General features: G+C 38.2%; 1 protein-coding gene across 10 annotated transcripts in view; it reads right to left on the bottom strand.

Moving 5' to 3' along the window:
* Positions 1-563: 563 nt before the first annotated feature.
* LOC132155152 (activated CDC42 kinase 1-like) overlaps positions 564-17,979 on the bottom strand; it is a 126,822-nt gene continuing 109,406 nt past the window's right edge. For 5 of the 10 annotated variants that reach the window (XM_059563999.1, XM_059563998.1, XM_059563992.1 and 2 more), the window contains 10 exons: positions 17,523-17,800; positions 16,825-16,951; positions 16,389-16,630; positions 15,260-15,454; positions 12,726-12,817; positions 12,008-12,052; positions 9,259-10,658; positions 5,917-6,012; positions 3,640-3,767; positions 564-1,267 (listed from right to left, as the gene is read on the bottom strand). In XM_059563999.1, the coding sequence (XP_059419982.1) occupies positions 1,261-1,267; positions 3,640-3,767; positions 5,917-6,012; positions 9,259-10,658; positions 12,008-12,052; positions 12,726-12,817; positions 15,260-15,454; positions 16,389-16,630; positions 16,825-16,951; positions 17,523-17,800 (2,610 nt within the window). In that variant the 3' untranslated portion in view covers positions 564-1,260. Of the gene's footprint in view, positions 1,268-3,635; positions 3,768-5,916; positions 6,013-9,258; positions 10,659-12,007; positions 12,053-12,725; positions 12,818-15,259; positions 15,455-16,388; positions 16,631-16,824; positions 16,952-17,522; positions 17,801-17,979 lie in introns of those variants that run through there. The other 5 variants (XM_059563994.1, XM_059563995.1, XM_059564000.1 and 2 more) reach the window with 4 other exon arrangements.

Genomic DNA, 17,979 nt, shown 5'->3' with positions numbered 1-17,979 from the left:
CCATTCTCAGATTGCTAGGATGCAGGAAAAGGACAGTGGACAGTGTTCCATCATAAACCCAGAAGAAGCATCCATGTGATATCCACACATACAACACTGAGCATTCACAAAGCTAGGGTGCTAAGTCAAAACACAACACTGTTACACTGCTATTCAGTTGTACAGAAAAAAAAAAAAAAAGATCTTTCTTTTAACATCACTGTGTGGCTCATTTGCATGAATTAGACTGACAGTCAGAATTGTGCCATTCATTGGTAAAAAAAAACAAAAAAAAATCCTACTGCAGAGTGTAATGCTGCCAACAATGCCACATGGTCACTGTTCAACTTCACAGAAGCCTTTAGATTTGAAACTGGTGCTATTCCAGAAAGCAGTGAAACTATCATGTTCGACGTTGTCCAATTTAAAATTGAAGGTGAGGACAAGAAGAAAAGGTTCTCTTATTTGTGCTTTGAAGGCCTTTCTTATGCATTTTCACGGTTTTCTTTTTACTTTCAGATTTGAAGCCGCATTGTGCAAATCATCATGAAACCTGATTTGTGGCTTCTGATATCACCAGCAAGGTCAGCTGGCTTAAAAGGAGTGATTCATTGTGATTAATGAGCTAAGCACAAAAATAATACCAAAAAAAGCACAGAAATAGGGTCTTAAGTATATGTTAACAGGTGATAAAGAATGATAGTTCAACATGAAAGTTTTTAACATAGATACATTTAACATATACAACATTTGAACTGGGTCAGGATTCAAGAATTCTTACTGTTACAGGTGACCCACACAAAACAGATTAAATTAAAAAGGCAAATGTCAAACTGACAAAAATGTAACAAAGAATAACTCGAATCGGATGCATATAGATAACCAAAACATCTGGAGAAAAAAAAATTATATATATATATATATATATACACACACACACACACTTTGTTTACCTCTTGTTTACAAAATTACAATGAAAAATGACAAGCAGCAACTTGTTTTCCATCTGTTGTGATCAACTGGAAAACAAAATCAGGTTCTTTAAATTCTGACCTGTGAACTCTGTATTGCACCCTAGAGAATGATTTCAGGAAGAGCACAGTCACTGCATCATGTATGCACTCTCTCTCTCTCTCTCTCTCTCTCTCACACACACACACACACACACACACACACACACACACGCAGGTCAGATCTGGAGGTAAAATGTGCTAGTATAAAGTCCTGGTTAGCCCTCGGAGTGCCATTGGTGCTCTCAGGGCATGGGGCTTTTCCAATGCATTATTGTCTGCAAAAAATAAAATACAAAAAATAAATAAAAATTCATACAATTCACACAACACTTGACAATGGGTAGCAAATCTAATAGATACTAAATAATATACTATATAATCAAAAATTCACCTTATAAATAAAAGCAACACAAAAAGCATCTTGAAATACAGTCCTGCACAAGCAGAAGTGTAGAAACATTTTTTCATATATTTCAGCAGCAATAAAAAAAATGTGCTGGCTTAGGAATAATACACACATGTAAGTTTTTAATTTATTTAGATACTGGTTCAAGGGGTTGATTTCACCTTCATATTGTTAGATTACAATATGTTCAAACTAATGGAATATTAATTCAATGAATTTTTTTAAAGCAGCATGTGACAAAGTTCTAAAGCATCACAAACTGAATCAAAGTATCAAAGTATTGGAAGAGTTGGGAACTAAGAACATAAGTTTTCTGGAAAATTATAGGCTCGTTCTACAGATCAGCCATTTATAAGGAATACTACATAAAAATATCATATGAATTTAGAAAGGTTAAATTATCAGTAGGCACCAGCATAGAACAACAAGAAAGGCTATTTTCAGACTGGAAGCAAAAGTGGCCCATCCAATTTATTTTTTAGCTAATATGTGTCCTAGATGGGTTTTTTTTGTTGTTGATTTTTTATAATGTACACAGCACAAAGTGGAATATGATTTTTCAAAATATTGGAATTCATGTCACATGCGTTAAATCACAATTCTGGGCTGATGAAAGTATGGTGTCAATTTGATGGCAAATATATTGTGATTACAGAATTGAGAATTACGACGAAACAGTAATCTGCTGTTGATCTCAGTTCATTGCTTGTGATTCCAAATGTTTCATGCAGTGTGCTGGGTTCAACCCTTGTGTATCATTCAAATTCACTACCCTTCCGTTATGTTGGTATGAAATATCCACTAAATTAAACTGCTGTAAAAATGTATTAGATAAATATTTAAAAAAAAAATTTTTTTTTTTTTTGCATAAATCTATTAATCAACCTGTCAGTCAGTCCTCATTAATACTACTAAATGTTTAACAAATAAATCCAAGATTTGTACTCTTTAATTGCCAAGTTCATAAATTATGTCACTGATTTGGGGGGAAAAAACTAACAAAATGACTTATTTTCAATATAAAAAGTGATTGTGGATTGGATTTTTTTACCTTTTATCACAGTCTTTGGCATGTCAAAGATTAGTAACAACATTGGCTTTGATGCATTGTTAGTTTTTGTGCAGCATCATTTACTCTTTTACTCATTTACTCTTCGTGGCTGTTTTGGCCCTATTAACTTCCATTAAAATGAATTGAAAGCAAATTGCAAAGCCATGACACCATATAATCATGCATTCTTAATGGTTGGTGGTTTTCCCTGTTGGGAAGAGGTAAAATTTGTATTTTTTACAGTTGATCACTAGGTGACACCATTAACCCTGAATTTTGCCCACAGTGTATTGAGTTTTTGAAAATTTTCCAAGCATTTTCCCAAAATATATGTCAAAATAAGATTTGTCACCAAAAATCATTCCATTTGCTGAAACACAGAGAAAGTTTTGGCCAAATTAAGACTCAACATTACCCGAAAATGTCCTCAACATAACATAAGGGTTAAAGTCTCCATTGGTCCCCTATGTCTAGACTGAAGGTTCTTCCTAGCCAATAAATCAATATTGGGGAGTGATGTCAGTACTAGGCAACTTTGACTTCCTATGATGTACATTTGTCTACATTCATTTGAGTTGAATCTTTTACCTTTTCTGATTTGTATAACTGGTATCTGTGAAGCTGAAAAACGTCAAATGGCACGTACAAGCTCAAATACATAGTTTTTATCACCTAAATGCATCTACAAACATTCAGTTGTACCTCAGTGTTAATGTATTGTAGTGTAACACTAAAATTGCATGATTTATTCTAAAGCAATCTATGATTTCTCTCCAATGAATACAAATATTTACAGTATTAATGAATTTATTTCACAATTTGAGGTGAATTACTGAAATAAATGAACTTTTCCACGGCATTCTAATTTATTGAGATGCACCTGTATGTATGATGATTATATTGCCCCTTGCGAGCTGAAATTTTTTTTTAAATGCACTCTCTACAGACAAAAATTAAAGCAGAAGCATTGTATCATTTTGAGTCGCAGTAAGTGGAGTTACGACAGAACAGTACAGAAACAAAGAAAACAAAGCTTGAGTAGAAAGAAAATCAAAGTGCAAAAACATTGTAGACTCAGTTTTTTGATTCACAGATTCAATTAATGCATAAAAACAGTTTTTAGTTTCCTTCAAGTTTTCAGAATTGAACACAAAGGCCTGCAGAGTAAACATAGCCAAAGACCGTCCTACCTCAGCTTCACTGGCCCATATGAGTCCAACAGTTGTGTGCTGGCTAACTCCAGATTCCAGTCACATATTTCTAGAATCTTATGACACTCCTCCCTTGTCTTCAGGCCCAGACAGAAGAGCTGCTCCACCTGGACACCAAAAGATGTGAAAAAATTAACATTATGGATATACGTCCAGTGCCAAAGGCAGAGGAGGAAGGAGATTTCCAGTGTCATTTTGTGTCTGATTACTTACAGATTTAATTACAATTAGAGAACCACTAACCAGCCAGCAGTGTTGGGGAGTAACTAGTTACATGTAACGGCGTTACGTAATTTAATTACAAAATTAATGTAACTGTAATTAGTTACAGTTACTAAGAAAAAATGAGTAATTAAATTACAGTTACTTATGAAATTTTGAACGATTACAAAGTGGATTACATTTGAATATTTACACACATCCATATACAGATTTAACTGATATCTTTCCCAAATTGGACTGACTATTCTGAGACATACCCCCCTAATAATTTCCTGGGATGCGGAAATACAGTCTGGGTATAGAATCCAGTCATAAAAACGAAATGCGGACGGAATATGCCACCTTTTGGATGACTAAATCAAAATTAGGTCAGTACACTTGAATCAAAACATGACATGGACTAGTGTCTGTGAATATTAAGCCCCAAAAATGCAATATATGACTCCTGCACATTCTGCGTGTCTGTGGAAATCAGGCGCGGACTGGACACTGGGAGAACCGGGACAATTCCCGGTGGCCTGGCAGCCGATTTTGCCCGCTATTTTAATATCATTATTGTATAATTGCCTGCCAAATGTAAAGCGATCATTTGCGAATCCGCCATTTGATAATTAAATCTCTAATAAATCATGAATTGTTAGTCATGACTCGCGCGCTCTCCGCGCCTCCGCCAAACGGTTTGGATCAGACTCCGAGTAATCAATGCGAGAGAGAGAGAGAGAGAGAGAGAATAGAGTGGAGTGGACTGTGGAAGCGCACAGCTGGAGCAGAGAAGCAGAACTACTGTTCAGGGTTTCAGGTCAGTTTCATCTGTAAAGATGCTTTTTTGTCTTTGTTTTTTTATTTATTTAATCAAGCAGCAGCACGTTGCTCATCAGTCATCACTCAAAATACTATATAAAGGACATCATTATTATCTGTTGTAATTTTACAGTAGTAATTTAGCTGAAAAACAATCAGATTTTTTTTTATAGGTTTAGGGGGAGCTACGAACAGACAACAACACAACCCTTACGAAAATTAACGTTTTAATATATTACTATAAATCCAGAGAAAATAGTTACTACTGTTTAACTGTGGTAACCAAAAAATTAAAATGTTATTTAAAAATAAATACAAATCCATTTGCAAAAAAACAAAACAAAACAAGGTTATTGTATATAGGCTAAAAAAAGCATGGTCAATTTTTGTAAGGGAAAAACATGACTCGTGTAGGCCTACAGTATTAGGATTTTTCTATAAAGATATTGTAGTATTGTAGAGTATTGTATTGTAAAGTATAGTTTTGTTCAATCTTGAGTATTAAAGTCATGAGAGAGATGGATAACAGGGCAAAATAAAGAGACTGAAGAGAAAAATAGAAGTGAAGGTGCAGTTCAGGAGAGAACTTTTAATTATTTAGCATGTCCCCAAATTAAATATTTAAACCTTTTTTTATCACAGGTCCATACCAAAAATAGTTTTTTCCATGAATTTGTTTGTATGAGTTTGAATTTTCCAGTCTGAATTTTTTTTCCAGTCCGCCCCTCCTGTAAATTAATGGCAAAGACATGGTTTCATTTACTACACATAGGCCTACTGAAGCTCGCAGTGTTTTCAACCTCTGCTGCCTCAATATAGGAGTACACGAGCACATAAACATAATTTCTAGAACTGCTTTGTGTCACTTAATGAGCATTTTACTTATTTTGAGAAAACTATCATCATATCATATACAAAGAGACAGCAGTTTAAAAAAAACACCAATGTTTCAGGAGTTTATTACACAGAATACGACACATGCTTATTAGATAACTGTATTTGAGTTGATGTATATGCTTTTATTTATTATTCTTTAATTTTCACAAATTTAGAAAAGTAATCAAAAAGTACTCAAAAGTAATTAGTTACATTACTTTAATAAAGTAATTGAAAAAGTTACACTACTATTACATTTTAAACAGGGTAACTTGTAATCTGTAACCTATTACATTTCCAAAGTAACCTTCCCAACACTGCCAGCCAGTGAATCATTATAGCTGTGATGACTGTTACCTTCAAGTAGTGTACAGCCTTCTGTACATTCCAGCTGTGATTCTGTAAAGCTGTCTGACATTCTTCAATTGTTACTCCATGAACAGCCTCCTGCACCTAAACAGGGCAAATTCAATAACTATAAATCCATAGACGGTCCGTAAAGGAGTGGCTTTGAAATAGTCACAGACAGTAAAGTGAGCATACCGTAATTCCTCAAATAAAAGCCGGGGCCTTTATTTACCTGAACTGCAGAAGGTAACAGGCTTTTATTTGAAGCAGGCTTTTATTAGAGGCAGGCCTTTATTTCTAATTCCATCTGTTTGATAAGTAATTGTTTTAAATAACCCGATGGCGTTCCAGTGGACAGAGATCATAACATTAGCACAGAATCAGTTAAGAATCAATCACCAAAAGAATCAGTTTGTTTCAGACGCGCTCTGTGTGTCAGTTTGCTTCACACTGAATCACACATGCGCAGTATCATCAGCTACTCGGTTCTCAAATCGGACGCATCTGACAGAAACGGTTCTCGGTTCAGTGTACTGGTGATCAGAAAACCGATGCAACCGGTTCTTGACTCGAGAATGAGAACTGCTCCGGCAGTGGGCGTGTACGTTCGTTATCTGGCTCGGCTGCACAAATTTTCCCCCTGGCCTTTTTTTAAGACTGGCCTTTATTTGTCTGTGTTGACCACGCCCCCAGCCACAATAAGAGGCCTAGCGTTTATTTGACTACCGGTTTTTATTTGAGGAATTACGGTAATTCAACACAGTATAGCGGTTTAAAAGACAGCTCCTTTTCAAACCCTAGTGAGCTGCATTTCTGTACCACAGCCTACACCGGCAATCAGTGAGGTTATTATGGAACTAAATTGGTGGCTGATGTGTAATATCAATAAAACAAACTCCAGATAACGTAACCGAAAAAAGTGTGACATTAGCATGCATGGTGAGCTAATGATACAAAACAAAAAAGTGACATGACCCATACTCTGAACTCGTGCTCTGCATATAACCCATCCAAAGTGCGAACACAAAGTGCAGTTGGGGGTTCGGTGCCTTGCTCAAGGGCACCTCAGTTGTGGTATTGAAGATGGAGAGAGCACTGTACATTCACTTCCCCCACCTACAATTCCTGCCGGCCCGAAACTCGAACTCGAATCTCTAACCATTAGGCCACGACTTCCCCCATGCATAGCTTCATGAGAAAATAAAAAAAACTAAATGCTATATATGCATATCTGGTTTATTTTCTGCTCCACTCTACCGGTGGTCAAATTGATTCCTTGTTATTATGTCTGTCCCAATTAGACAGTGGTGGGTGGTATGGGTGTGCCGGACCAGTATTGGTACCGAACGGCTCCCGGGCAAATTCCAAATGGAAGTGATCATCCCTATCCCCTTGGAGTGGGAACTTTGGAGTGAGCAGGGCACGTGCGTGCCATTAAGTAGTCATTAGGAATGCACTTGGCAAAAGGAGCGACAAAATTTCCTCATTATCTTCAACTGGGATGTTCCCGTGACAACGCAGCACATGTCCATCAGCAGATGTCGCTGTTTTACTGTCATAAATGTATTTTTATTGTTGTTAGCATAACTGTTGCAAATAAACATACATTTTATATTTTAAAAAAAGTTTTTATAAGTCTATATAATACAGTATATAAAAATGTATATATAAAGCTTTTTAAAATTTAAAATGTATATTGATTTTATGTCCATCAATGAATCTGCTGATGGACATGTGCTGCATTGTAGATATCCCAGCTGAAGATGAAGAAATTGTGTCACTCCAAGTGCATTTCTAACGACAACATAATGGCACGCAAATGGCCTGCTCACTCCAAAGTTCCCACTCCAAGGGGATAAGGATTTATACTTCCATTTGGAATTTGCCAGGGGACCGTTCAGTACCGATACTGGTCCGGCACATCCCTAGTGGAAAGAGTTAGTGTAAATAGCCTTTGCCAACAAGTCAGGCTATACTGCACTAAGTGTAAACAATGTGCAGTCTGCAGTGCAAAACGACAGTGTATTTAGCTTTCAACATGACTGAATTAAGTTCAAATCTGAATGTGTCTGCAAATGCAATAACATTATTTTCACTGAGTGCATAATAGCCTCTTCCTAAATATAGTTGCTATTTTTTTCTACCATTTTTGTTATTGGATGCATTTTCTCATGGAGCTCACTGCTATACATACTAGGATCATATTCAACCAAACTGATAATTTAGGTTTTAGCCTAATCAAGCAAGTAAGCCTTCATGATGGACAGTTTTTGGATTAAAGGGTTAGTTCACCCAAAAATTTAAATAGCCCATAAATGACTCACCCTCAAGTCATCCTAGGTATATATGACTTTCTTCTTTCAGACAAATCCAGTCTGATTTATATAAAAAATGTAATTGGTTGTTTCATGGCACTCAGCGGATGTTGCATGCATCAATCCAAAGATTTAAATAAAAAGCATCCATCCAAAAAAAGCCTCCTTTAGCGAATTGATGCGTTTTTAAGAAAAATATCCATATTCAAAATGTAATAATCACTTTAATGTAGCTTGCGCCAACAGTTGTACATGGAAGCAGCTCCGGGCTGATGACGTATGAGGTCAGTGCTGCGCATGCGCCAGTCTCGTGAAAACCAACGTTTGTTAACAGGAGCAGAGGAAGCAAAGTTTCCTTACATTTGCAATGGAAAACAAGTCTCCTCTTGGCTTACATCCGAATCCTCCAACATTCTTCTTTACAAATCCTTGTTTTCTACTTCTAATTAGTGGCGTTGTTTTGTTTTGATCTCTCCCCTGAGCTTACGTATTCATCACTTTCGCTATTTTTGCTACAGAAGGCCTTTGTTCACCCCCCGAGCCATGTGAGACATGTATTTTTTATGGATGGGCACTTTTTATTTAACTTCTTTTGGACTGATGCATGCAACATCTGCTGAGTGCCATGAAACAGCTTGAAAGATCAAAGACAATATTTTAAATAACTCCAACTGGATTCGTCTGAAAGAAGAAAATCATATACACCTAGGATGACTTTAGGTTGAGTAATTTATGGGCAATTTTTCATTTTTGGGTGAACTAACCCTTTAATGGAGTTATCCATGTAGAAAATGTAGATTTTTCAAAAATATGATCAGAACTATGGTCTATCAACATGCCACAATATAAAGAAATTATAATTACTCTGGTCAAATACCAAGTTCCTACAATTAAGACATCACACAGCCAGCCCAAACCACTCAAGAATCAATCTGCCATAAAAATAACTTGACAGCTTATATTGGATGCATTCAAATGTTTCAAGAAAACAAGTAATAACATGGATTTGTTTCATATAAATCTCCAAATCTCTCACCAGTTTGACTTTGTCATGGTTGCTGGTGCTGTCAGCCCTATTGAATGAGCCATCGAAGCTTACTCGGCATAGGCTGAGAGAGTTCTTTAGCCCCCCTCTATTTCCACAGCCTGTCAGACTACTGGTGTTATTGAAGGAGAAATTGGACTTGAGCTCCCCTTGTTGATGAACCATGGGCTTGACAGTGGCTGTGTTTACTTGCTTCTTTTCTTCACCACTCTCCGCCTCTTTGAAGAACTTACTGTAGCGGTCCAGATATGGAGGCCTCTCAGGCAGGAGGTAGTAGTGCGTGTTGCTGACCTTCTTGCCATCACGTACGATAGGCAGAATGCAGGGCCCTTTTGCTGGCTCCTTATCTTTACCCTGTGCCTGGATGACCTTGGGAGCAGCATATTTGGGATCGGAGGCGAAGCTCTGAGTGGTTGGCATTAGTTTAGCAGGTGAGGTGGAGAGGTAGGATGGGCCATAGTTGGAGGAAGCTGAGCAGAGGCTGCTGCGAGTCTGAGGGGAGCCCACATGTGGACTTGGCGTGCGAGACCCCGGCTGAGAGAGGGGATCTCGTGGTGGAATCCGGGGTGGACACTCCTTATGATCCTCATTTCCAGAGACTGGAGACAGCTCACCAGACCAGCGAGCATAATCGCCACCTGCACGTTTAACTGGACGGGGTGGTATGGGGATACGTGGTGGTATCTGGGGTTTGTCCTCAGAAAAAGTTAGGACTATCTGGCAGTGTGGCTCCAGACCAGGGCTGGTAGAGATCACAGGTACATTGAGGTGCCTCATACACTCCTGCTGCAGCTCTTGGAAGATATCAGCAGACTGCGAGAAAGTGCTGGCATTGCTCTGCCTGCAGGGCAAAAATAAATTGTCTTCTACATGAGATTTACATTCTCCGGTAAGAGTGCAGGACGTACGTAGAGAGCATGGTTCATCAGTTCCACATTCTGCACTGTTGATGGAGCTCACTTCAAAGTCATCCTCATCTTGTGCTACATCGTCATAGGCTGGGGGTGGAGGGAGGGGCCGGGCATCCCAGTCCACCACTTTGGTAGGGTGAAGGGGGCGGGGTAGAGAGCGTGAGGGGCTCTGTGGAGGAGTTCTGTCTATAATGTTCTCTGCTTCAAGTGCCAGTTTAGCCAGGGTTGGGATCTGAAGCTCCACCACAGGAGAGGGTGAAGGTGTGGTCGATGGAAACTCTTCTCCAAAGTCTATAAGAGAGACTTCTGTGGGAGTGCTACCCTCTGGAGTCCGCACACTGTATGTGGAACGGTCACCTACTTTGGTAGCACAGACCCAGGCAGCTGGTTTGAGCTTAAGTCCCTTCTTCTTCAAAGAGAGCCGCCGAAGGCCTGATGAAGTTTGGTCCTCGTCCTCACCAACAGCATCATAGGAGGGTTCTAGTCACAGGAAAAAAACAAATGTAATTTAATGACAGGAACAGTAAAACAGAAGAAATATATTTCAGAATTAAAATATGAGCACACATTAGAACAGTCATGAAGGTAAAGTATACTTCACATTCCTTCAGAGAAATTATTGAAAACTGACATGTCTCATACTGTGTCTTCATGATTACTTGGGTAGAAGACAGCCCTAAGCAATTCTACCAAAGGTCTAGGTTATGCAGATTAACATGGTCTTATTAGCCTTGTGAGCCAGTGCTTTAAACGGGGCGCGCAGTGCTAATAGCCTAGGAACTGTAGCACCGAGGCCAAAATCACACTGCATTTCCACTGTCAGGCCAGAAGCTCCGCTGTACTTCACTAAAACGTGCCCTTTACCTGCCTCTCAGGAACAACGTCACGCAACCCCATCATTTCAACAAAGAGAAGTTATCAGAAAAATAATAAGAAATTAGTCATTGGAACTAGCGTGATCACAAAACGAACATGATAAAAGCGGCCATTTGTTTGCAAGCTTTGTTAAAGATTTAAATCCAAAAGCATCTATTTTTTACAATAATAAGTGATACATTGATCATAATGAACTAATTTATCAGGATTGAAAATTAGTAACACAGAAATAAAGTGGTATGAACATATAGCCTACCTATTCAATCGAGTCTGTTTCTGTTTATTTGTAGTCACAGTAGCCTATATACATCACATTTACAAAAAATTATAATTTACATATTTTTATAAAAGTTCCCGAACAAAAAACATATTTTTTATGACATACGTGGAGCTAAACTCTCGAGACGAGACTTATGACAAATTAAATGTTACTAAAATAAATGTAAAAATAAATGTTTAAAAAACATTTAAAAAATGTATATATATTTTTTTTATTAGCATATTTTTGTGTTTTGCTTTGGTACCGAAATTGGTACCGAGAACCTTGGATTTTCACTGGTATCGGTACCGAATACTGAAATTTTGGTACCGTGACAACACTAGTGGACAGAGTACATCATGTCACAAAATAGTTATGTCATAATTCAACCTTCAAGTCAGTTTGCGGGCCAGTTCTTAGAGAGATTTGCAGATCCCTTGCTGACTACAGCTCTATAACCAGCATGATTTAGTGTAAAAATGGGTACTATGGGATCGATTGTTTAAACATCATACCACAGTAAACACATGAATGATAACTAAAAAACTGGAGCAACTGAGAGAGAAATAGAGGGAGTGAAAGAGCAAACACAAATGCATACAATACAGATGTGCTGTACCTGTGAGTAGGGGAGCTAGGAATGAACAGAGGGGGCATGAGCAGTGCTTAAACTGAACTGAGGGTCCACACTTACTCTTAACCAGCAAAGATGGCTGAGGGGGCCGAGGGGGAGGCTCCTCTGCAGAGCAAGCAAGCAAAAGATAGCATATGCATAAAGCAGGTTGGAAAAGAAAAAACAACAACATAACAATAAGAACAATAAGTACGTAACAGAGAGAGAAGAAAAAGCACAAAGCATAAGGACCTGTTTTAAAGAAGCAGTGAACTGAAAATGGCAAAACTATTTTTGTTTTTAATTTGAGAGGTTGGAGTTATTTTTTGGAGTCAATAGTTTAAAGTGGGGTTTTGGATTACAGGGTTCCCATAATTTTTGACCAATAAAATTACTTTTCAGTCATTTATTAATTCTTGATAAGCATTTAAACTACTTCAAACTGATTTGCCAATAAAAAATTCAGAACACTCTCAGATCTGTAGTTTATATTCTATGTTTCGTGCCTAAAGGCTTTTCATCAGATGTCATCACAATGTCTATTAATCTTTTCTGTTATAGGTTTTAGTTCATAGCAGCATTTACAAATTTGAGTGAGAATAAAAATTCTTATCAGTTGTGCTGCCTAGTATTTCTGTTGAAACCATGATACATTTTTTTTTATATATATTACATGATTTCCTCAGGCCTGAATACACAATTTTAAAGTGCCTTGAAACTTCTAGTTTCTCTATGACCATGGAATGGAATGAGCCTTTATTAATGTTTGCACTTTACTAACTGAAGGTCATTTGCTCACTCTTAGTGCGTCCAGGGAGTTGAGTTGGTCTGGCAGAGTTCAGCTCCAGCCCCAGCACATCTGGAGGATCCATGGGATTCCCAAGATATAGACTGAAAAAGAAACATAATGACAAAAGCATTTAGCAGTCCATCAGTGCATCTAGGAGACCATTTCTTAGACTGAAGTTAAACAGGCTCTGAAACTCTGCCAAACAAAGATTTAATGACACAATATAACCAAAGTAGTAAAAAGACATTTCAGATTTTAACAGCAGCCCTAATGTTTCTCTGGATGTTTTATGGAAGTATTTACAGCTATGATATCAGTTGATGCGGCCAAGTTTTAGCAAAAACAGAGTGTACTGTGTTCTACTGCCACCTTGTGCTGATGAAGCAAAGTACTTAAATGCTGTCCTCGTGCAAATACGTGGGCCGAGGCTCCATGATAATCAAAGTGGCACTTTACTTATTGGCCATGACAGAATTATCGGTCCATTCAGTGTGTGACCTGCAAGATTTCATCTTACTCAATGAAGACATTATACAACTGTTGCTGCAGGCCCTCTAGTCTACAGAGTTACACTGCTAGTGCTCATTACAAATGAACAAGTTAGGAATTATTTCCTCTTTCATCTCAGCGAGCCCTACTCTGATCTATGTTAATGTGGCAATTATTCAAATGTGCTGTAGTTTTGTGAACATCTGTGCGAGGTTAGCAGAACATGAACATGTTTTTGAGAACATTGGTTACATAACACACAAAGCCATTAATGTCACTGTGATACAAACATATAGTGCCCTCCATTAGTATTGGAAAAGTAAAGACAAAAATGCTTTCTTTGCTGTGGTGTCAAGACATTTCCAAATATGATTAAAAGATGGATATGCGACAAAACTACAGAATGTCACATTTTCTTATTACTGTAGGTCTTTGAACACATACATGTTCTACCAAATAAAACGTTATGGCACTTTTAGAGTTCATCCCACTATTTGATGTGAGCATAAGTATTGGAACAGTTGAATTTAAGGCAGATGTAAAAGATTAAAAGCTAATGTTTAGTTGCAGATCCCTTGCATGCAATCAGAGCAGTGAGTCTGCATCCCATAGATATCATCAGACTCTTGGTCTTATGCTTTGAAATGCTTTTCTCCAGCCTTTAATGCAGCCAATTCCAACTGTTGCTTGTTTTGGTGAGTTTCTGTCTTTAGTCTCCTCTTCAGCTGGTGAAATTAATGTTCAATCGGATTTAAATCTGGAGATTGATTTGGGCAATCTAAGACTTTACATTTCTTTGCCCTGATGTAGTCCTTGACTGAACTGGCGGGGTGTTTGGTGTCATTTTCTTGAATACTGGTAGCCAAGATGATTTTGTTCCCTGTCCTGTTCTAGAGACAGCCATGCATGCCCATGTCATGACACCACCTCCACCAAGCTTTATAGATTAGGTTGTTTGCTTAGGATCATTTGCAGTTCCCTTTTTTCTCCACAATTTTGCTCACTTTTCTCTAATCACTTGGATAAAGGTTCATTTTTGTCTCATCGGTCCATCAACTCAGTTCCAAAACTCTACTGGCTCACATTTGTGAAGAATCTTGCCTTTCTATTTTTGGTGCTGATCAGAGGTTTGCATCTTGCTGTGTAGCTTCTGTAATTCTGTATCAAATTCTCCGGCGGTCTGTAGATTGACAGAGCATCACCCCAGATTTCTGGAGGTTGTTGGTGATTTTACAGACATGTATTCTAGGGTTCATTTTCACAGCTTTTATGATTTGTCTGTCATCAACTACTGTTGTTTCTCTCAGCCGATCAGGTCATAGTTGGCTGCTAATGTCGCCGGTAGTTTCCAAACTCTTGATTACTCCACGCCCTTTGTTTTTCCTCTAGTTCTAATTGACTTCCTCTTTTCTTTTAGCATCCAAATTGTTTGCTTTTCTTTCAGAGTCGGCTTCCTCGTCTTCATTTTGGTTTGTGTGTGTAATCATTGAATGCAAGACTTAGAATCCAGAAGCAATGGATATAACTGATAAGACACATTCCCTGCTTTTATTATCTGAAGAATCATTGCAACAGGACACAGCTGAACACTTAGAAAGACCTGTGAGGCAACTGTTCCAATTCTTATGCTCACTTCAGATAGGGAGATGAAACTCTAAAAGTGCTGATCTTCTTAGCTGGTAAAACATCTTTGTGTTGAATCACCCAATAATAAAATTGTGCATCTTTTAATTATATTTACAGATTTCTTGACTCCACAGCAAACAGAAAAAAATTGTCTTTACTGTTCCAATACTTATGGAGGACACTGTATGTTTAAACCAGCGATAGAATGATACATTGGTCAGCCAGTGATACAATCAATCAGCCAAAGTTAAGCTGATAACTGTGACTGTGTGGCCAATAAATACAAAAGAAAATGCGTAAAAATAGAGCCACTCTCAATTAAAAAAAACCCTGGAGAATTACCAATTAAAACTCATAATCTCATAGAATGCAATAAAAATTACAGAAAATACAGCATGTACATGTGAGATTACGATTAAGAGACTCACTTATCAATCCTGTCAGGAAAGCCCCAGCAGCGGTGGGGGTTAGTGTCTCCATGGCCCGTGTGAATGAAACTGTTTTTCAGTGGACGGCTTATGTCATGGGCAGAAAGACCTGCCACTGACGTGACCGTGTTCCTGGGAAACTGACCAACCTTTAGGGTACGCTTGTTCTGACCTCTCCACCAGTAGTTCTCTGCCCTACAGGACACACAAAGACCGTTTGAAGACAAAAACTCCTGAAAGAGTGGATAATATGAGCAGGTCCTTGTTAGTGAATCAATAACACTTAATCAATCCGAGAAATTATTGAGCCAGAATTAAATTCATTACAATTCCCATCTCGACCAGACTTCTAAGGGGGCCTCAAGATGATTTCATTTAATTCTATTTTTGTCTTATTTTACATTTAAATAAAACATTTAAAAACAAGATATTTCTTATTTTAATTCACCCCCTCAACAACTGTTTCCTTTAAAGAACCAGGATTCTCACAATCTTGTAACACCTGGTTATATGAGAACATTTTAGAAGTGTTATTTCTAGACCTGGAAAAGGCATGCAAATGAATCACATTTTTAAATGGATAGTTCACCCAAAAACGAATTCTGTCATTATTTACTTACCCTCATGTTGTTCCAAACCTGAATTCTGTTGAGCACAAAATAATATAATTTAAAGAAAAATGTTGGTAAACAAACAGTTGATGGTAGCCATTAATTTAAAATGTTTTTTTTTTTTTTTTTTATGTCAATGGCTAGCGTGAACTTTTCAGAAAGAAACTCATACAGGTTTGGATACTTGAGGGTGAGTAAATGATAGATTTATTTGGGTGGGGTGGGGTGGGGTGTACTATCTTAATTTCCATGGGCATTTTTATAATGAACATACATTTTCTAGTTATACAAAACTTAATTTTTTTTTCGGATAATAATTGTGAAGATAAAAAAAATATTATTCCTTATTATTATCTACTAATTCATGAATGTCCGGAAAAATCATGTAAACACCAGGAACCACTGGGGTAGACTTGTTTTCATATTTTTCTGTCCTAAAATGATTCAATTTAATATGAATGTGTCATATCAATCATAAACCCATAAGCCCCATTACATTCTATGGTATAAGAGCTCACCTGCCCTCTATGATGGTAATGACATCATTCATCTGGATTTGAAGCTTGTCAGGCTCATTAAAGTCTTGCAGGGCCCTCATGTCTGTAGGCATGGTCTCCACTAGAAATTCCCTTAGAGCCACAAAGGTGGGCCTGTCATCTGGTTTCTGAGCCCAGCACTGCATCATGACATTATAGATGTCCTGAGGACAGTCCTCAGGCTTAGGCAGTCTTTCACCCTCCTTATCTATTTTGTGGAGGATCTGTCACAAACACATATTTTATTTTTTCGCTTACCCAGTAAATAAATGCAATAATGAACACTATTGAGAAGCAAATCCAATATTAGGCTCTAAATGTCAGATTTTTGGGATTACTGTCAAATATCAAAGCTGTTTTTTTTATTAGGCAGATGTTTATGACTAATTGGAAGTTAAGAGTGTATGAGGAGGGGTACCTGACTACCATTAAGACCCAGCCACGGTTCCTGACCATAGGTAAACATTTCCCAAAGTGTCACACCAAACATCCATGTGTCAGTGGCGTGAGAAAACGTGCGTGTCTTCAGGCTTTCTGGAGCACACCTATGTAAGAAAAAAAAAGTGAAAGTGACGTGACATTCAGCCAAGTATGGTGACCCATACTCAGAATTTGTGCTCTGCATTTAACCCATCCAAAGTGCACACACACAGAGCAGTGAACACACACACATTTATGCTGCGGCACCAGGGGAGCAGTTGGGGGTTCGATGCCTTGCTCAAGGGCACCTAAGTTGTGTTATTGCCAGCCCGAGATTCGAACTCACAACCCTAGGGTTAGGAGTCAAACTCTCTAACCACTAGGCCACGACTTCCCACAAAAACACCACAAAGAAGTTAGGTCAGTAGAATTAAATGCCTGTAAATAAACAACTCAACAAAAGGGAAAATGACATGAGGATCATGCACAGTTCATTTAGTCAAATCAAGAGCCACAAACAATGACCTAATTCAAATTCAATCTGAATCCTGAGCTCTGGCCGGTCACTGCATACAAACAAAATCACTGAATTGTTTAAAAAAACTTTTTATTCCTTCTCGAAAGATTCAAACCACATGCAAACAAACACTTAAATTGTAAATTTAAATATGCATTCCCTCCAACCCTCTCCCTTACCAGGCAAATGGGACTTTGCGATGCTCTTGCATGACGTAATGGTCATCATTCTTCGGGAGTGCCCTCATCAGTCCGAAGTCACCGATTTTAACCTGCTCACTGGAAGCCAAGAGGATGTTTCTGGCGGCAAGGTCTCGGTGGATGAAGCGTTTGGACTCTAGGTAGGCCATGCCATTGGATATCTGGATGGTGTAGTGACACAAAGTGGAAATGAGGAAATGGCCCAGGGTCTTTCGCAAGCGATCCAGCATGGAGCCGAAAGGCGCAAGTTCAGTCACCTTAGAGAAAGTAGGGTAATAAAGAGGGTCATTCAGGGAAGAGAAGCGAGGAGAAGGGAGAAGCAGGGGGAAGAAGGTTACAATATTAAATTTCATTTCATAACAACTGAAAAAGTGATCTGACAAGAAGCATCTTTCCATTGGAGACAATGAACACTGCCAATCAGGACAACACCAGA

The sequence above is a fragment of the Carassius carassius genome, chromosome 12, assembly GCF_963082965.1.
Source record: "Carassius carassius chromosome 12, fCarCar2.1, whole genome shotgun sequence".
NCBI classification, from domain to species: Eukaryota; Metazoa; Chordata; class Actinopteri; order Cypriniformes; family Cyprinidae; genus Carassius; species Carassius carassius.
The sequence above is the reverse complement of the archived record's forward strand: the minus strand, read 5'-3'. Positions and strand labels throughout refer to the sequence as shown.